Here is a 20,937-nt window from a genome sequence, read left to right on the forward strand (position 1 = left end):
GGGGTCGTGGGGTCCCTGACTTATAGCCAGTTGGTCAGAAGCACAGGTAAACACATGGGCCTGAGACTGGCATGGGTAGGGGGCACAGTCTTGGGGATCAAGCCTTCCTGTTGCGGGCTCTGACGCTGCCTCCAGGTAGATAGTGTTAGAACAGAACTGAATTAGAGGACACCCAGCTCGTGTCTGCTGCGAACTGATTGCTGGCTTGGTGGGGTGGAAATCCCCACACATGTGGTCACAGGAGTCTTCGGGTTGATTGTAGTTGAGTGGGAGAATGGAAAAAGCACTTCGAGTTTGTATGTGAATTTTCTCTTTCCCATCTCCTGAGCGCTGCCTCTGCGTCAAGGCGTGGTACTGCCACAATCTCCCAACAACCCCGAGGCTGCTGCACCCCCTACTCCAGAGGGGGAAACTAAGGCTCTGAGGGGTACCTTGCTCTGGACCTGTGGCCACCTGTCTCCTCTGTCCACCTCTGTCCTCTGCCCCCCGGGTCAGCCAGCGCGCAGCTCCTCTTACCTTGCTGTAGTGCCTGGTTCACCTTCCCTGCCAGCTCCGCTGCAGACGCGCGGTGGACGGGCTCTTTCTTCAGCCCCTCTTGGATGGCCTGGGCTGTGAGAGGGGCACAGGAGGCTGGGATCTCCCTCACAGGCGGAGGCTCGCTGGCAATCTGGGGCACAAAAGACAACAGGTGAGGCCTGCCTTCCCTCATTTCCTGATACCCGGCTGTTACTGCTCTCTGTGCAACTCCCGCCGGCCCCTGCTGCCACTGTGCTGGGGTCTATCACAAGGAATGGAGGGGTCTGGGCTACAGTGAGGGCACTTTTCCCAGGACAGGGACACATGGAGCCCGTAAAACAGGCCAGAGCCAGGCAGCAAGATGCCCAGAGCTTCCAGGCCCGGCCCGTTAGGAGGCAGGTGGATGGGGCCCAGGGTATGGACAGAAGAGAGTTCTCACCTGCCATGAACTTGGTGAGCCTCCGCAGCTGGATCTCCCTTTGTACCCCCAGATTTGGGTGGCAAGTATTTGAATTAGGATCCCACATGGATGACCAGGCCTCCCCTTGCTCCAACTGCCACCGCAGAGCAGCCCCTCAAGCCTGCGGCCCGGGCCCCAGGGCCCTGCAGCTCCCCATGTTGGCCATGCCGGGTGCCGTCACCGACCTTGAGGCAGAGCGGCCCTCGGAAGAACTGAGTCCAGGGGTGGCAGCCGTTGAGCATGTGCAGCATCATGCAGCAGCTGCTCCAGACATCCACCTTGGCGTCGCAGCGCCTGCCCAACACCACCTCCGGAGCCATGTGGGTCTCTGTGCCAGGGATGTAGTCCCCTGAGAAGGCGGATAAGACATAAAGTCACCTGGAATGCTGATGGGCAGGAGCCTAGGCAATGGTCACCCCAGTTAATCCTCGGGGTATCTTAAATTTGTCACTGTTAAAGTACGTTTTATTTTATTATCTTTTTCGTTCTTTGAGACAGAGTCTCGCTCTGTCAACCCAGGCTGGAGTACGGTGGTGCGATCTTGGCTCACTGCAACCTCCGCTTCCTGGGTTCAAGCGATTCTCCTGCCTCAGCCTCCTGAGTAGCTGGAATTACAGGCATGAGCCACCACGCCCAGCTAATTTTTATATTTTTAGTAGAGATGGGGTTTCACCATGCTGGCTAGGCTGGTTTCAAACTCCTGATCTCAGGTGAGCCACCCACTTCGGCCTCCCAAAGTGCTGAGATTACAGGCATGAGCCACTGTATCCGGCCATGTTAAAGTACTTTAAATACAGAAATAACATCTCCAAGTCAAACTTGTAGGGAGGAGCTAGGCGGGGACTCTGCTGGGAACTTGTACCAAGCAACAGAGCACCCATGATATGGACTCTGCCCTTTGGACCAAACCCTTAAAGTGTTTTTTGAAAATAGGGCAGGGGCTGGATATTACAAATTAGGTTGTAGAAGGTTAATTACTGGTATGATGTTCCTGAAATACCAGTAAGTGAAATTTAAAAATCATAATAGAAAACTTATTTGCATAAAAGACTGAAAGAATAGATGGCAGATGTGAACAGTGGTTTTTTTTCCTGGTGATCTGTATTTGTAATTTTTGCTTAGCTCTACTTTCTTCAAAAGATATTAGAAAAAAGGGTCAGGCAGTGGCTCATGCCTGTAATCCCAGCACTTTGGGAGACTGAGGTGGGAGGACAGCTTAAATCCAGGAATTTGAGACCAGCCCGGGCAACATACTGAGACCCCATGTATAGCTACAAAAAATTAAAAAAATGAGCCAGACATGGTGGTGCATGCCTGTGGTCCCAGCTACTCATACTCAGGAAGCTGAGGCGGCAGGATCACTCGAGCCAAGGAGCTTGAGGCTGCAGTGAGCTATGAGTGAGCTATTGCACTCCAGCCTGGGTGACAGAGCAAGACTCTGTCTCTAAAAAATAAAAGTTAAAAAAAATTAGAAAAGATACATTTTTTTTTTTTTTGTAACAAGAAAAAGCCCACTAAAGTTATTTTAAAAGAGCTTAAGACAACACGGGTGGAGGTCAAGTGTCCACATTCAATTTACATGTTCAGAATTGTCAACACAGTCCTTCAACAACACACAATAATATACTTCCCAAAGATTCTTTTTCTGTTGGTCAGAATGAAATCATTTTATCCTTAATGCTATAAATGAAAAAAGCAGGGCACAAAATTGTGTTATAATGGCGCTAACTAGACACAGGAAAAACAACAGCCTGGAAGGAGTTATCTAAAATATTCATGATTCGGTCAGGCGCAGAGGCTCACGCCTGTAATCCCAGCACTTTGGGAGGCTGAGTGGGGCAGATCACCTGAGGTCTGGAGTTTGAGACTGGCCTGGCCAACATGGCAAAACCCCGTCTCTACTAAAAATACAAAAATTAGCTGGGCATGGTGGCAGGTGCCTATAATCCCAGCTACTCAGGAGGCTGAGGAAGGAGAATTGCTTGAACCCAGGAGGCGGAGGTTGTAATGAGCCGAGATTGTGCCACTGCACTCCAGCCTGGGTGACAGAGTGAAACTCCGTCTTAACGAAAACAACAAAAAAATTTGTGATTCTCTCTCTGGGGAAGAGGAATGGTGAGAATTCTGTTCTCCACCTCTTTTATATGCTTAACTCTATACTTCACAGTGGGCATGGATTATTTCAATAATCAGAGGAGTTAAAGAAAGATATTTCACTGGCTTTAGAGACCAGGCCCCTTGGTCAGCCTGCCCACTGTGCTTCCAGCCAACTGTGCTCAGAGGCGCAGGAGAGCTGGGGTCACAGGCTGGCAGTGCGCTCCCCTAAAAAGGCCAGACAAGAGGCGGGGGGAGCCATGGGGCCTCCAAGGCAGAAGGCCTGGGACCTAGCGAGAGTCAACAGCCTTTCCCTCTCTTCCCTGCGTACAGGAGCATCAGCGATGAGCACCTGACATCCATGATCGCATTTCCGCCTAACAAAGAAACCCCGATAATCATCCAGACTGGGTGCGGGGCTTAAACACACAGGTGGACCTAAGTGTTCACATCTCAATTCCCATTCTGGAAAGCATGGAAGGCATTCGGCGAATGAATGCACTGGGGGGCACAGCAGTTGGTGGGGGGCCTTACCTGTGAGCAAGGACTTCCCCAGGCCATCAGGTTGAAGACACACAGCATGGCCAAAGTCGCAGAGGGCTGCATGGCTCCCATCGCTGGACAGGAGCACGTTGTCCGCTGCCAGGCCGCCCGGGGAGGAAGAGGAACAGGTGAGTCATGCCGGGTCCCAGCCCACCCTGGCTTGGTTTGGCTTGCCCTCCAGTGATGTAATTTTCTGGCTGACCCTACGTGGCAGCTGCTGCTTCTGATTAGTTTCATCAGTTGTGGAGGAAGGGAGGAGGGTATCAGTTCAGGCTAGAGGCAGACAGGATCTCTAAGGGCAAGGGGACAGGAGCAGGGTTTACTCTGGGGGAACGCTGCCACTCTGCTCGCCTGCCCCAACCCCGTACCAGGGGTCACCACTGGATGGGAGCTTGACCTTCGGTTCTCTGTTGCCACCATCTACCAGAAACTATAGTGCTTGGCTAAGGGGTTGGAGAACATCATTCCCCTTCCTACAGGCAGAGTCCTGTCAGCCTGACTCAGGGCCTGCTACTGGAGATGACCAGGCTAGCCCAGAACTGAGAGGAGATCAGGCAGGATGGTGTGAGAGAAGAGCCTGCTGGGGACCAGGGCCGTGGGGCCTGGGCCTTACCTTTGACGTCCCCATGCAGAATCCTTCGTGAGTGGAGGTATTCCAGCCCCTCCAGGGCCTGGCCCAGGTAGTAGAGGGCCCGGTCCTCTGGGAGACAGCCCTGCTCCTTGACCAGCTGGCCCAGGGAGCCACCTAGGAGAACAAAGGCCAGGCTATACCTGGGACTTGCTCGAGCCTCCATGCCAGCCAAGGGCAAGAGCACAGGGCAGGTGGTGGAAAGCAGGGTCATAGGGTCAAGAGGTTAAAGGTGGAAAGCAGGTCACTGGTCCAATGGATGGATCAGTGACCAAGGCCAACTTGGGCAAGACTCAGGAGGGAACCCTTGGCACTGAATTTGGAGAAAGAGTGGGACCTGGCTCCTTACCTTCCAGCAGCTCCATGAAGATGTTGACCCAAGGCCCTTCCCTCACAGCTCCATACAAAGGGACAATTCTGGGTGAGGTCAATCCTGCACATGCCATCAGTTCCTCCGCCCGAAATACTTCCAGCCGCACCTGCAAGGGCCCAGAGGCAGCTGTGAGACAGGAAGAGGGGACCAGAGCTGAGTCCCTGACATCTTGTCAGGACCCCGGTGCTCCACACACAGAGGCTGCTGTTTCCAGTGGCTATGCAGGGGCCCGGGGGGCCTGCTGGACCCTCAGAGCCTAAATATCCCGTGCCCTTGGTATCAGGAGCAACTTCCTGAACTTAATTAAAGTTCTGGAATGCTGCCCATGTACAAAAACAGCCGCATAAAAACTACATTCTGGGCCGGGTGCGGTGGCTCACGCCTGTAATCCCAGCACTTTGGGAAGCCAAGGCGGGTGGATCATGAGGTCAGGAGATCAACACTATCCTGGCTAACACGGCGAAACCCCGTCTCTACTAAAAAATACAAAAAAAAATGAGCCAGGCGAGGTGGCGGGCGCCTGTAGTCCCAGCTATTGGGAGGCTGAGGCAGGAGAATGGTGTGAACCCGGGAGGCGGAGCTTGCAGTGAGCTGAGATCACACCACTGCACTGCAGCCTGGGCGACAGAGCGAGACTCCATCTCAAAAAAAACAAAAACAAAAACAAAAAAACTACATTCCAGCCTGGCGCGGTGGCTCATGCCTGTAATCTCAGCACTTTGGGAGGCTGAGGCAGGTGGATCAAGGAGATCAAGGTCAGGAGATCAAGATCATCCTGGCCAAAACCCTGTCTCTACTAAAAATATAAAAATTAGCTGGGCGTGGTGGCATGAGGCTGTAATCCCAGCTACTCGGGAGGCTGAGGCAGGAGAATCGCTTGAACTCGGGAGTCAGAGGTTGCAATGAGCCGAGATCGCGCCACTGCACTCCAGTCTGGCGACAGAGTGAGACTCCATTTCAAAAAAAAAAAAAACAAAAACCACCCCCGCCCCCCCCAAAAAACCGAAACCCTACATTCCTCATCCAGGCTGCTGGCACGCTGTCCGCCCTCAAATCTGCCAAACACAGAACATTTTTTCCTCCAGCTAAATGGGCGATTTCTAGGATGTGGGTCCTTTTGCTAATCACCATCCATGTCTACTGTCAGAAGCCAGGCTTCTGACTTATCTGATGGTCAGGAACCAAGATTTGGACTCCATCGGGTGCATTTTGTTTTTCTTTTCTTTTTTTTTTGAGACAGAGTCTCGCTGTGTCGCCCAGGCTGGCATACAGTGACGTGATCTTGGTTCACTGCAACCTCCGCCTCCCGGGTTCAAGCGATTCTCCTGCCTCAGCCTCCCGAGTAGCTGGGACTACAGGTGTGTGCCACCATGCCCAGATACTTTTTGTATTTTTAGTAGAGACAGGGTTTCACCATGCTGGCCAGGCTGGTCTCAAACTCCTGACCTTGTGATTCACCCGCGTCGGCCTCCCAAAGTGTTAGGATTACAGGCGTGAGCCACCGCGCCCGGCCTCAACACTTTTCTTAACTCTTGTAATTATTTGTTTCTTTCCCAGAGGACTAAAACATCCACATAGACAGAGCAGTGTGTATTCTGTTTGCAGCTGTCTCCCAGCATCTGGGAACATAAGGAGGCTTCTGCGGAGGGGTTTGGCCAACTGCCGACTGGCAGGTCTGGGATCATCCACTCCTATCTAAAGGGACCAGCAACTTGGTGGGAGGAAATAGGCCTTGGATATAAACATTGTGGGCTTAGATCCTGGCTCAGCCTTTTAAAACAAGGCAGCAGACTTCCCATCCACGTGTTTCCATATGCAAACAGCAGGGACAGTGGTATCTGCTCCTGGGTAGAGCAAGGATTTGGAAGGATGGTAACCGACACCAGGCCTGGCAACCAGTGGGCACTCAGGAAGTGCTAGCTCCCCAATTCCTCCAGCTCACATCAGAGAAGCTGATACTTAGACCTTTTTTTTTGAGACAGAGTCTCGCTGTGTCGCCCAGGCTGGAGTGCAGCGGTGCAACCTCAGCTAATTACAACCTCTGCCTCCCGGGTTCAAGCAATTCTCCTGCCTCAGCCTCCCGAGTTGCTGGGAGTACAGGCACCTACCACTATGCCCAGCTAATTTTTCATATTTTTAGTAGAGACAGGGTTTCACCATGTTGGTCAGGCTGGTCTTAAACTCCTGACTTCAGGTGATCTACCCGCCTCGGCCTCCCAAAGGGCTGGGATTACAGGCGTGAGCCACTGTGCCCGGTCTCTTAGACCTTTTTTTTTTTTTTTTTTTTTTTTTTTTTTGAGATGGAGTCTCGCTCTGTCACCAGGCTGGAGTGCAGTGGAGTGATATCTCGGCTCACTGCAACCTCCGCCTCCTGGGTTCAAGGGATTCTCATGCCTCAGCCTCCCGAGTAGCTGGGACTACAGGCACGTGTCACCATACCCAGCTAATTTTTGTATTTTTAGGAGAGACAAGGTTTCACCATGTGGTCTTAAACTCCTGGCCTCATGATCCACCCGCCTCGGCCTCCAAAAGTGCTGAGATTACAGGCGTGAGCCACTGCGCCCGGCCTCTTAGACTTCTTAATAGACTTGCCCTCCTTCCCGGCTGCTGATGGTTCTCAAGTAAGCCTTGAGTGGCATCGCCAGGGGGCGCTGGCAGTAACAGAACCAGCTTGGAAGCGATCTCCACAGACTTGCTGATTTGGCAAACAGCTCTGACACTGGGGTTTTTGGACTTTTGCCTATCAGTGGAAAATATCACCCTTCTGGTTCCCTAATATCTGGTTTGATTAATCACCTCCCATGAACTTTGACTCTGCCAGTGTTTCCAGCTCTAAAAAGCCTCTGAACCTGAGTTGGAACTAATTCAACAACAGGACTTGTTAGCAAATGTCTTCAGCCTAACCAACCCCAAACTGAGCTTGAGGCACCCCAGGGCACTGCAGAGAACTCAGAAGGGTGCCAAATGGATATCTGACATTTGAGGGAAACGGCCACCACAACGTCTGCTGGACACCGCATGAACGACTTGCTCGAGACAGTTCAGCTTCAAAGTTCAATCACACGACATTCCCTTTGATAATGTATCTCTATGAAGCTAGGTTTTTGGAGGTCACTGTGATTAAAAGTACTTCAAGGAGAAAATGTGGGAAATGAAGGTGGTGGTGTCCTATCTGATTTCAAGGGTTGAGATGTGCAACAAGGCATACATCCCATTAATAATCTGGCTGTTTGGAAATGGAAGGACCCTTTTTCTTTCAACTTATGTGTCGCTTTTCAAATGGCTACTAAGTTGTTACGATAAAGACTTATTATTTGACCTCATTGCTTCATACACAGATCTGTTGGGTATTTGTTTTGGCCTGGGTTGCCCTGAAACAATGACTGAGATATTAACAGGGCTGTGATCCAAAAGAGTTGGGGAAACTTGGCTTTAACTTTGCAGAAATCTGTAAGTCCTCCTAGAGTGTCCCGTCCATGCTAAAAATATTTCCAGTCACCCAGACCAAAGAGGGTGGGAGGAGATGCTTCAAAACACAAGGTGCTTTAGAAGTCTGTGCCAGCGGAGAAAGCAGTCAGCTGGCCGCCCGTGTGGCCACCCCTCCTCTCTGAACTTCCGTGTTCCTCATCCGTAAAATGAGGGGGCTGGACTGTGATGAGGATATTCATGAGAATTACGATCTAATGCCCACTTATCATTTCCCAAGCACTGGTAAAGCCCTTTCTAAGCATTAGTTATTCAGATCTTACAATAGCCTGTAAGCTGGTGGGATCATTATCCCCATTTTATAGATGAAGAAGCTGAAACCTGGGCAAATAATCTGCCCAAGGTCACTGTGTATAAGAGATCACAGCCTGGCTTTTGCTCGGGTAAGCCTGACTCCAGAGCTGCCAGCTACTCTGCCTCCTGAAGGCCTTTCCATGCTGAACTTTTTTTTTTTTTTTTTTTTTTGAGACAAGGTCTCCTCCCTCGGTTGGCCAGGCTGGAGTGCAGTGGCACAATCACAGCTCACTGCAGCCTCGACCTTCTCGGGCTCAAGTGATCCTCCCATCTCAGCCTCCCAAGCAGCTGACACTATAGGCACCATGCCCAGCTAATTTTTGTATTTTTTGTAGAGATGGCGTTTTGCCATATTGCCCAGGCTAGTCTTGAACTCCTAGGCTCAAGTGATTCTCCCACCTTGGCCTCGAACATGTTGAGATTACAGGTGTGAGCCACTGTGCCTGGCATCCATGCTAATGTTTTAAAATACATTCAGGAGCGAGCATCCCCAGGGGGAAGCACTGTCAGCAATGAGCCCACTGCCCAATCCAGAAGCCACTTCCCTCCACTCAACTGCCTGCACGCTGGACGCTGGGAATCACTTTTTCCTTCTTGAACTTTCCTCTTGTTTTCTTTGGTAATCTTTTTTTTTTTTTTTTTAAGATGGAGTTTCGCTCTTGTTGCCCAGGTTGGAGTGCAATGGCGCGATCTTGGCTCACCGCAACCTCTGCCTCCTGGGTTCAAGTGATTCTCCTGCCTCAGCCTCCTGAGTAGCTGGGATTACAGGCACCTGCCACCACGCCTGGCTAATTTTTGTATTTTCAGTAGAGATGGGGTTTCTCCATGTTGGTGGCTGGTCTCAAACTCCTGACCTCAGGTGATCCACCTGCCTTGGCCTCTCCAAGTGCTGGGATTACAGGCGTGAGCCACCATACCCGGCCTTCTTTGGTATTCTTTTTTTTTTTTTTTTTTTTTTTTGAGATGGAGTCTCACTCTGTCGCCCAGGCTGGAGTGCAGTAGTGCAATCTCAGCTCACTGCAACCTCTGCCTCCCAGGTTCAAGTGATTCTCCTGCCTCGGCCTCCCGAGTAGCTGGGACTATAGACGCCCGCCACCACGCTCGGCTACTTTTTTAGTATTTTTAGTCGAGACAGGGTTTCACTGTGTTGGCCAGGATGGTCTCGATCTCCTGACCTCATGATCTGCCCGCCTCGGTCTCCCAAAGTGCTGGGATTACAGACGTGAGCCACCGTGCCCAGGCTCTTCTTTGGTATTCTTATCTGTTTTATAACATCAATAAAAAAAGGCATAAGAGCAATTCTATAAATTGTTTTGCAGATTCCAGGAGCGTAAACTGTGTGAAAGGGACTACCACAGTACTGTGCACAGATGTCCAATGAATATTAGAGGGTCCCGCCTTATTTTCTCAGCACCATCAAGATATTCTCCTCTGATCCTTGTGCTATTTTCCTTCTAAACACGTGTCCAGGACTGAAGGCTGCTCACCTTTACCCTAATATAAATGTCTATCCCCCATTACAACTCGGGTTCCTTCAGGTCAGGCCTGTGGATTTCACATCTGTCCCCAGCCCCTGCACAGTGTCTGGCACAGAGCAGGTGCTTGGTGACGGCTGGGTTGACTTGGCCAGGGTCACATTATCCCAGATCAGCGGCAGAGCCAAAGCGAAGCTCCCAGAACTTCACACTTGAGCCAGGTGTCCTAAAAGGAGTGATTCTTAACCCTTTTTGGGCTACAGACCCCTTTGAGGATCTGGTAAATGATATGAATTATTCTTCAAAAATGTGTGATTGCCCATACATGCAACACACAAACACTTTTTTTTTTGAGACAGAGTCTTGCTCTGTCGCCCACACTGGAGTACAGTGGCATGATCTTGGATCACTGCAACCTCTGCCTCCCAGGTTCAAGCAATTCTCCTGCCTCAGCCTCCCGAGTAGTTAGGATTACAGGCATGTACCACCACATGCAGCTAATTTTTTATATTTTTGGTAGAGATGGGGTTTCACCATGTTGGCCATCCTGGTCTCGAACTCCTGACCTCAAGTGATCTGCCCACCTTGGCCTTCCAAAGTGCTGGGATGACAGGCGTGAGCTACTGCACCTGACCGACAAACATTCTTTTGAATGAAGTTCCTAGAGTTCATGGATCCTATCAATCCACCACTGACTAGGATAAGAACTTCTACATGGCCGTTAAAAAGCTTAAGATGGTTGTATATGTGCCAATAAGGAAATCTGTTGTGATATATTATTGCATGACAAAAACATGGTACAGAATAATCACTAGAGTAGGATCCCATTTTTTGTGGGGTTGGGGGACAGGGTCTCACTCTGTTGTCCAGGCTGGAGTGCAGTGGCATGATCTTGGCTCACTGCAGCCTCTACTTCCTGGGCTCAAGTGATCCTCTCACCTCAGTTGCCCGAGTAGGTGGGACCACAGGTGTATGCCACCATGCCTGGCTATTTTTTTTTGTAGAGACAGGGTCTCTACAAAGAAATGCCAGAATTGTAGGCATGATCCCACACTGGCTGATCTATTTTTTTTTTTTTTTTGAGGTGGAGTCTCACTCTGTCGCCAGGCTGGAGTACAGTGGCACAATCTCGGCTCACTGCAAGCTCCGCCTCCTGGGTTCATGCCATTCTCCTGCCTCAGCCTCCGAAGTAGCTGGGACTACAGGCACCCGCCACCACGCCCGGCTAATTTTTGTATTTGTAGTAGAGACGGGGTTTCACTATGTTGGCCAGAATGGTCTCGATCTCCTGACCTCGTGATCCGCCCCCCTTGGCCTCCCAAAGTGCTGGCTGGGATTACAGGCATGAGCCATAGGCCTGGCCTAATCTTACTTTTTTTTGAGACGGAGTCTCACTCTGTCACCTAGGCTGGAGTGTTGTGGTATGATCTTGGCTCACTGCAACCTCCGCCTTCCTGGTTCAAGCAATTCTCTGCCTCAGCCTCTCGAATAGCTGGGATTACAGGTGCCTGCCACCATGCCCAGCTAGTATTTGTATTTTTAGTAGAGACGGGGTTTCACCATCTTGGCCAGAGGCTGGTCTTGAACTCCTGACCCCGTGATCCACCTGCCTCAGCCTCCCAAAGTGCTGGGATTACAGGTGTGAGCCACCGTGCTTGGCCCTGATCTTACTTTTAATTGCAAACAAATATAGGCTCATTAGAAAAGAATTCAAATGATACCAAAAAAAGCAAAAGTCCCCATTTCCCAGTCCTATTCTCAGAGGTAAATGCCCTTTGACAGAAATCTTTTCAGACTTTTAAAATTTCTTTTTTATTTCTATTTTTAACTTTTTGGTAGACATGTGATCTTGCTATGTTGCCCAGGCTGGTCTCCAACTCCTGGCCTCAAGCAGTCCTCCCACCTCAGCCTCCCAAAGTACTGGGATTACAAGCATGAGCCACTGTACCCAGCATGGACTTTTTATGTGTGTATAAACAAGTAGTTGTTTCTTCTATTAAAATGGGATCCTGGTGGGGCAAAGTGGCTCACACCTATAATCCCAGCACTTTGGGAGGCTGCCCGGGAGTTTGAGTCCAGCCTGGGCAACACAGTGAGATCCTGTTTCTACAAAAAATAAAAAATTAGCTGGGTGTGGTGGTGCGTGCCTGAAGTCCCAGCTACTTGGGAAGCTGAGGCAGCAGGGTTGTTTGGGTCTGCAGGGCTGAGGCTGCAGTGAGCTGTGATCATGCCACTGCAAACCAGCCTGGACAACAGAGCAAGATCCTGTCTCAAAAAAAAAAAAAAAAAAAAAAAAGATCAAACAAAAACCTTAAAAAAAAAAACTGCATCAAACTCTGGACCCATGGCCAATCAGCATCCAGATCAGGATGTTCTAGAAGGAGGACGAAGGGAGTGCTGGCACCACCACGTGACACCTCACATACTGGATTCTCCCCAAGAAGCATTGTGGGGGCACAGACTTATTCTGACCCGGTGTGCGGCCTGACCTCTGATGCCGGGCCCACCTCCCGGTCCCCATCCCCTCATCAGAGAACTGTTTCTCCTGCTCTTCCAGCTGAAAACCCTAAAGGACACCACTGCCTTGACGGAAAGGAGGGGCTGTCTGCCCAACCAATGGCAGCTGTGCGGGCTGCCAAAGAGTCATCCCCACTGTATTCTCCGGGGTGGGAAGGAAGTGGTTCTGTGAGTGGCCAGCTCTGGTGGGCTTGAGCTGCAGCTCTGGTGCTGAGAAGTCCACATCTTGTGCTTGGAGCTTTTCCAACTGCCTTGCAGTGGATGGGAGGGGCGAAACATGGAGTATTTATCCTCTTCCACTATATTAGGGTTGTTTACCTTGTTGCCTGGGAAGACTCTGAGGCCCTCAGCAGGGGAACAGCTGAGAAGCCCAGTGACTAAGCTCCCAGCGCTGGGTGCGCGTCTCTTCACACTCTCACACTCTCCTCCCACCACCTCTCAGGAGGGACAGCTGAGCCTTCTCCGGTAGCCTGGAGAGGGGAACTGCAGCTGAGCAGGTCAGGCATGTGGCCTTGGCCTCCAAGTGGAAGACGATGATCCACATTGGCAAGAACTCGGCAAGAACTCAGCACGCACTCAGCACGTGCTGCCAGTCGGGGGTGGTGAGAGCAGAGTTTTCGTATTTGACACAGTGTGTCTCAAGTTTGGGGTGGTACCTGCAGATAGTTCCCTCACCCGTCTCACCATCCAGCCCAAGGACACACCAGGGAAGGTGGGTTCATTCACATCCCAGTTGTCTCCTCTCCCGTTAAGGCCACAGGCACCCCGGACGGTGGTGGCGGTGTCTGCTCTGAATGGGGCCAGTGTGTGCCGGGCTTTTGTGCTCTGGCTACAGTGAGCATTTCCTGTGTCAGGTTGGTGCTCCAAGAGTTTTGGACTTTGGAGCACTTCAGATTTTGGGTTTTCAGATTGCGGATGCTCTACCTGTATTTGTTGCTTTCCTTTTGGAGATTGGAGCGTCTCTGACATAAGCCACTTGAAACAAGGTCTCTCTCTAGCTTACTTCACCCTGCCCAAAGGGCCAAGGGGATGGTCCACAGAAACGCGCCTTAGGTCCTGGTGCTGGCTTTGAGGCTGAGAGCTTTGACTGGCAACAAGGTGGCTTCCAATCAAGGTGATCCAAGAGTCAGGGGTGGGGGAAAGGTTGGTGACGGGGAGAAGGACTGACACCCGTGAGGCCTGTAGGTCTGCAGCCGCCACTGATGCTCCCTCTGGGCCCGGACAGTGTAATCTGACAGGAGGAGGCCTCAGCTCCAGGCCCAGCATGCCACACCATCCTCTCTGCTCTTCACTTCTAACACCAGTGAGATGAAGGGGTGGGAGAGGTGATTCCTGTTTTCTGTCTCTACTCAAAACTCTAGGACAACAAGTCTATCTTCTTTCCTCTTCTTCCTGAAGAGTGGCTGAAAGCCGAACTCTCAGGTCAGACAGACCTGGTCTGAATCAGGGCTCTGCCACCAGGCCATTGACTTCCTGTCTTGCCAAGCTTGATTTCCCCACCAAGTCTGTCTTGTAGGACTGCGGCACACCTGGCCAACAGGGCAGAGCTCCGACTCCCACTGAGACTGGCCTCCTGCTGGAAGCGCCTGACAGGTGGAGACTACTGCTTTCCCCATCATCTGGCCCAGGTTGGGGGCGGCCCCCTATGTGGTTCAGGGGTTTTACCTCAGTGTGAATTTCATGACGCTCCAACCATCTTCCATGTTGGGACTTGCCCCTCAGGGCCCTGGCTATATTGAGACACCGAGGCCGCGTGTGTCCTCTCACACTGCCTCTCACATACACACATGCCAAAGGCAGCGGCCAGGCCAGGACACGTGACAGGCTGCTCCCTTCCAGTTCCAGCCGACCTCAGGTGGCCAGTGACAGCCAAGTTCTGTTCACAAGTCAGACCCACAGTCACCCTGCGACTGTCCTTGACAGAAAGCAGAGGGAACACACCAGGCCCCCTTCCTGGCTTCCCTCTTCACTCAGCCCCTGAGCCCTGGCATACCTTTTTGACAGCGCACTGGAAGCCAGTCTGCTTGTCCTCCATCCTGTGCACCTCTCCGAAGGAGCCTCTGCCCAGGCGGGGCTGGTGTGTGGCCCAGTGGACTTCTTCTCGGTACTCATAATCCACTGGCTTGAGTTTCTGGGGTTGGCAGGAGAGAGAGGCCAGTTTTAGTGGCCAGGGCAGCAGAGGGCTACAGGGCTACAATGAGGAAGGCCCTCCAGCTAGTGACCTTGCCAGGGCTGCTGAGCTGAGCCCTCACAACCAGGCAGCCCTGGGGCGAAGACGGGGATCTGGGCTGGGCAGCCCCAGAGAGGGGGTAGAGGAATGAGGTGAAGGTGAGGGAGGGGTTCATGGGTTGCAGCCACTGATCCTTGTGATGAAAAACATCCCAGACTTGTGATGGTGAAACAGAAACAGAACTGCCAATCACCTTGACAATGAAAAAACAAAACTCAGGAGCTAGGTGGAGGGAAGGGAGGAACAGTGAAGAGGGGCCAGGGTCAAGGATGATGTTAAAAGAGGATGGAGGGGCCGGGCATGGTGGCTCACACCTGTAATCCCAGCACTTTGGGAGGCCAAGGTGGGCGGATCACTCAAGGTCAGGAGTTTGAGACCAGCCTGGCCAACATGGTGAAACCCTGTCTCTACCAAAAAATACAAAATTAGCCCAGCATGGTGGTGCATACCTGTAGTCCCAGCTACTCGGGAGGTTGAAGTGGGAGAATCACTTGAACCCAGAAGGGGGAGGATGCAGTAAGCTGATATAGTGCCACTACACTCCAGCCTGGGCGACAGAGTAAGACTCTGTCTCAAAACAAAACAAAACAAAAAATTAAAAAATTAAAAAGTGGATGGAATAAGACGGTGCAGTGGCTCACACCTATAATCCCAGCACTTTTGGAGGCCAATGTGTGAGGACTGCTTTAGCCCAGGAGTTTGAGACCAGCCTGGGCAACACAGCAAGACCTCATCTCTACTAAAAAAAGAAAATAGCTGGGCGTGGTGGTACACGCTTGTAGTCCCAGCTACTCGGGGGGCTGAGGCAGGAGGATTGCTTGAACCCAGGAGATGGAGGCTGTAGTGAGCTATGATTGTACCACTGTACTCTAGCCTGGGTGACAGAGTGAGACTCTGTCTCAAAAAACAATTTATTAAAGAAAAAAAAAAAAAGTGGATGGATGGAATAAAACCCAGAAATCAAAGTGTGATAAAATCATTTAAAGTTATACGCTTATTTGGGAAGTGAACAAGAGGAAAAAGGGAAGGAGGTGGGTGGTGAAAACAGGTCCCATCCTCATCTTCCGTCTCTGGGGGCCATGATAACATGTCCAGTGGCTCCCGGCTGATTCCCCTTGTCCTCAGCATGTGTATTATTCATGCAGTGCCCGCATTCCGCAAGCAGGAGGTGACCAACCAGAAGAACTCAGAAGACGCTAAAAAGGCTGTGAAAAGTGAGGTTGGCAGCGTAACAGATGACACTTTTCATCCACAGTGAGCACTATCCTACTGTTTGATTTGTCACCACAGATAAGAGTGACTCTGGCATCCCCCAGGTTGCTGGTGGAGGGATGTATACAGGTGCTGGGGGATTAGTTACCTCAGTGAGCAGGACGCCCTCATTGTCCTCAGTTTTGGGGCTGGGCTCCCGGGGTCTGGAGCCCCCTGCTGCCCAGGTCTTGGCCAGGCTGGTCAGGCTGTGGGCCTGGCCTGAGCTCACGCTGCCTTGCAGAGCGTGCACCAGGTATTCCTCCACAGAAAACTTCTCATGGGCACCACGAGACGGGCAGCTGGGCTCCAGGTGTGGGCCAGGCAGGGGCTTTGGACTGTCTACACAGGCCAGTTTGCTCAGGTGTGGGTGAGGCAAGGGTTGCTGGCTGTCTACACAGGCCAGTTTGCCCAGGAAGGACTCTAGAGGGTGAGGTTTCCAGGGCTGGAGAGGGTGGAATGGGAAGGGATGAGGCAGTCTGCTATAGGGGAAGGGGTGCGTGGGCAGGGGCAGGGGGCCTCCGTCCTGGGGGTGGTGCAGTTTCCACACGTGGTTCAGACATTGCAAGGGGCTGATCAGTTTGTGGAGTTCCGATCGAGGCAGAGCTGGTCGCAGGCCCTCGCCAAGCTGCTTAAAACAGAGTTGACCAAGGCCTGGTTCCTTCAGAGGCTTGGTGAACTGCGGGGTGTTTCTCACATATGGGGCGCCGAGTGGAGACTCATCCTCCTGTGGGGAGAAACACAGCTGTCAGCACAGAGGGCCAGGGCCAAGGCACAGGCTCCAATTCCAAGGCCCCATGAACCTGCGGTCTGGGCAGTGGGTGGAGGGTCTCACCTGCACTGGGATGGTGCAGCTCTCCTGCTCAGGGGTCCTGGGGAGGGGTTTGGCCAAGGCCACTCCTGCATGAGCCAGGGACTTTGAGCTCTTCTTCTTCCGTTTCTTCCGGGCTTTGCTACGACGCTTTCCCTTCCAACACACACGGGCCATTTTGCCCTCGGTAGCATGGGCCACATTGTTGGGGATCTGATCAAGACTCTCAGACTGGCTGTCAAAAAAGGGACAGATTTGCATATTGAGCACAAGGAGGCAGGAAGAGGCAATGGCCCAGACACTTGTATCTGGACTCCTGCAGATCCAAGGTCAAATCCCAGCTGTGTGATGAATGCGGCCCGCATTGTGTGAATGCGGCCAAGTTTCTAAATCCCAAGGAACCTCAGTTTTCTCACTTATAAAATGGGTTTGGTATTTTCTGCCATGCAGGGTGGAAATGAGGTTTCAATAATTTAGTTCATTTAAAAAGCCCAGCTCAGTGTCTGGCCCCAAGGCAAGTTGCCAAGAAGCTGTGCTTGTTACTATGGTGATGGGGTACAGACTCAGCACTTCTTGGGGAGAGTTGGGGGAGGAGACACGGTTTGCTCACTGCTCTCCAAGGTCAGCTGCCCCTGGAGAGTTCCCAGGAGGGGGCCAGGCTCATGGCAGGCCTCTCAGCTCTGACTGAGCAGAGCTTGTTTCTGTTGCCTCCGGATGGAGGAACAGATAAGGCTGGTCACCTCCACTCTCACGGTTCCTGGGGGTCCCTGGCTGCTGCTGAAGGTGACACCCTGGGCTGCTGCCTGGTACCGGGGAGCCTGCCCTTCTCTGCTGGCCTCGGGGCTCATCACTGCCATGGCTCTAATTGGACTGGGGTCCCTGCCAAGTATGAAAGGACCTGGCAACAGATGGGTTGCTGCAACAGCTGTGGAGGAGATCATGGCCTCAGGCACCCTCCCTTGGCCTCATCTTCTGTCCCCACAGAGGAGGCAGACTCATGGTAGTCCTGGGGACCACTGGAAGCCTACAGGCTTCTCTTGGACAGCTGAAAGAAGTATGTCTATCAAAGGCTCCTACTCTGGGCCAAAAGGCACCCAGGACAGCAGAAGGAATCCCACCAAATTCTAAGCCTTTCTTGGTTCCAAGGCAGCTGCCCTCCCCACAATCTTATCACTAGCAGGTTCCAAACTCCAGTGATACAAAAACCTGCCTGGTGATAGGGGAGGGAGCTTGAACTCTTTTTTTTTTTGTTTTTTTTTCCCAGACGGAATCTCACTCTGTCACCAGGCTGGAGTGCAGTGGTGTGATCTCGGCTCACTGCAACCTCCAACTCCCAGATTCAAGCGATTCTCCTCCCTCAGCCTCCCAAGTAGCTCAGATTACAGGCATGCACTATCATGCCCAGCTAATTTTTGTATTTTTAGTAGAGATGGAGTTTCACCATGTTGGTCAGGATGGTCTCGATCTCCTGACCTCGTGATCCACCCGCCTCAGCCTCCCAAAGTGCTGGGATTACAGGTGAGAGCCATCACGCCCGGCGCTTGAACTCGTTTCAAAAAATCATCTGTGGGGGAATGCAGAACCTGGGAACAGACTGAGCCCCACCCTGGCTTCCTTTCTACTGGGCCACCAAGTCTATCTGTCCCCTCCTTTTCTACCGCCCGCATCCCTACTTGGTGCATCTCCCAGGAGAAAAGGCACCAGCAGGTTTCTCACATAGAGGACAGTAGAAGGCCCCCTGACCAACCCGAACTGCGCTCACAGTCACGCAAGAGTGGGAAGCAGCTTCTGTTCCCAGTACCCTCCCTGTTGATGGGAAACGAGGAGGTGCATTAAGGACTCTGAGGAGAATAAAAATAAAACGTCAAGTTGATGTGGCCCAGAGGCAGTCAGCCACAAGCTGTGAAAAGCCTTTTGAAAAGCTTATTTGGCTGAGAGAGCGGCTCAGCCAGGAAAGCCTGGGCGAGTTCCAGGAGCTGAACCACAGGTGCTGAGGGAGGGAGCCCGGGGTCAGCAGGAGCGGCCCAGGCAAGCGCTGGGGACGAGGACGCTGGGTCCAGTCCCCGCCTTCCCACTCAGGCTTGTCTCCCCTGCTTACCTGTACTGTTTGGACCCAGCGATGAAAATGCGTTCTGAAAAGGTGGGGCTGAACTCCTGGCTATTCTCACCTAAAGCAAAAGGAGTTAGATTAGCAGAGAGGAGAAAAAATAGGAATTCAGCACTTAGGGGAGAGACATTCTGCAGAGATCCCCTCTGGCGCCTCTCCTTCCCCTCCATTCCAGACAACCCCTGTCTGGCAGTCACCTCCCCACCAATGCCTCCTTCCCGCACTGTCTCCCCAGCTTCTCAGCTTATGGTCAGGAGCAGACCATGGCCTCAGCCACCTGCTCTGAAATAGCCATGCCTATAATATGGGGATCATAGGGTGCCTGCCTCACGTCTTGTGAAGCTGAAGTGAGATGATCTACAGAAAACGCTCAACACAGTGCCTGGCTCATAGGAAAAACAGCTCAGTAAATACCAGCTATTAGGTATTTATATGCGTATGTACATATAAGTGTGGATATATGTGTGTGTATTTTTTTTTAAAATTATGTCACTCACTGCATTTTAGTTTTTATTCTCTCATGTCTCCTCAAAAACCAACCAGGAGGAAGTGGGAGACAAGGGCAGGATGTGTGCGTGTGGAGAAACGCCAGCACGGCTGTCTAGCTCTGCAGGTTCCACCCCAAGAAGCCTACTGAGTTGAGGGAAGGTGTTGGAGAGAGAGGACTCCTGGCCCTACCCAGGCCTCATGGGAGTTTCTGTCTCCAAGGGAAGCCACCATTACTAGTCATCATAAGGTATCATAAGTAGAAGCAGAAAGGACCAGACCAGGCCTCACCCTGCCATGGCCTGCCGCCCCAGGACTGGCCCAGCAGGCTCAAGAGCACGGTGCTCATTCCGGGGGGTGGAGCCATCTCTAGGTGGAAGATGGTGAAGGCCCTACAGGCCCCAGTGGGGCTTTCCAGGAGACCTGGCCTTTCCTGTCTGGAGCCTCTCCAGATACTCGGGCTGCTCAAGGTCACAGCAGAAGGCTGATGGCCTGCTCGATGATTCTGCAGAGTCCCGAGCGCTGTCTGTTACCTCTCTTCCCCTGCTCCAGTCATGATGGACACAGCCTCCCCTTGCCACATTCACCATCTGTGCACTTTTACAACCCCACGTTCCATGATTCTTGGCATAGACCTCTGGTTGTGTCTTGTGAGAATCTTATCTAGCAATGGCACGGACCTCTCTCCTCCATAGGGAACCCCTGGGCCCAGCTACCCACCTGCAGGCCCACCCACCTGCCCCGTGCCCACAACAACCCCAGGCCCCTACACTCAGCCTGGGCGATGATAGAGATGGCAGCTGGCCCTGCCTCGGAGCCTTCCTTGGCTGTGCCCTTGGTAATCACGTCGTTCAGGATCTCCCACTTTCCGCAGAACACAGGGCTCTTCTCCACGGCCTCAAGCTTGTAGACGGAGCTCTGTTTCTTCCCCAGTGGCGGCGTCTTCTCCTTGGCTTTGGGGAGTTCCTTCTGCTGCCCCACTGCTGAGCCAGGGGCGCCTGGGCAGGCCATTTCCATCACTGCCATCTCCCAGGCTTGTGCTCACCCTGAGAGAGACCAAACACAGAGCAGGTCACTTAGAATCCCAGACCTGGGAGAAGACAGGTCAGCCTTGGGTAGGGGAGAAAGGCAGGGGCAAAGGCTCTCTGCCTCTTTATGTATGCCTCTGCCACCCATACTCATCCTCCAAACATTCTCAGTGGTAAGACTCAACCTCTCAACATCTACACATGTTCCACATGGCACAGGCCCCCGGTCCTCCCAGCACCACAACACAAACAGCTTCTTCCACTGTGTCCAGCAAGGATGCCAGCCAACTCCCTCTAGGACAGCTGTGGCACAAATGTCTGGGTCGGCTCTTTCTTGCCTTTATGGTGGCTGAATCTTTTTTCTGTTGTTTGTTTTATGGCAAACTTTGCTTCCCCAGGACAGGGTGGTGAATCCCAAACTCCAAAACCATGGCCTCACCGACCCCACATAAGCCTTTGGAGAGGGCCTGTTGACATACACCATCCACAGTGACTTTTCTCCAAGGGAGAGAAGCAAGGTTCTATTCTGTTCCCTAGTAGGAGGTAGATATGTGTGTGTGTGTGTGTGTCCTACAAAGTCTAAAACTCAGCATGCAAATGGTGCTCAGCACGTGGTTCCTTGCCCAATGCGTCTGTTTGTG

At 52.1% G+C, this 20,937-nt stretch overlaps 1 protein-coding gene across 2 annotated transcripts in view; it reads right to left on the bottom strand.

Moving 5' to 3' along the window:
* MAP3K14 (mitogen-activated protein kinase kinase kinase 14) overlaps window positions 1–20,937 on the bottom strand; it is a 54,068-nt gene that overhangs the window by 6,704 nt on the left and 26,427 nt on the right. For both annotated transcript variants that reach the window (XR_013405812.1, NM_001266698.1), the window contains 10 exon segments: window positions 20,039–20,314; window positions 18,774–18,843; window positions 16,700–16,910; window positions 15,977–16,591; window positions 14,380–14,517; window positions 4,591–4,720; window positions 4,227–4,358; window positions 3,605–3,709; window positions 1,162–1,325; window positions 517–667 (listed from right to left, as the gene is read on the bottom strand). Coding sequence is in view for 1 of the 2 variants with exons in the window: in NM_001266698.1 (NP_001253627.1) it covers window positions 517–667; window positions 1,162–1,325; window positions 3,605–3,709; window positions 4,227–4,358; window positions 4,591–4,720; window positions 14,380–14,517; window positions 15,977–16,591; window positions 16,700–16,910; window positions 18,774–18,843; window positions 20,039–20,294 (1,972 nt within the window). In the remaining variant the exon portion in view is untranslated.

This window comes from Macaca mulatta, chromosome 16, assembly GCF_049350105.2.
Source record: "Macaca mulatta isolate MMU2019108-1 chromosome 16, T2T-MMU8v2.0, whole genome shotgun sequence".
Classification (NCBI taxonomy): domain Eukaryota; kingdom Metazoa; phylum Chordata; class Mammalia; order Primates; family Cercopithecidae; genus Macaca; species Macaca mulatta.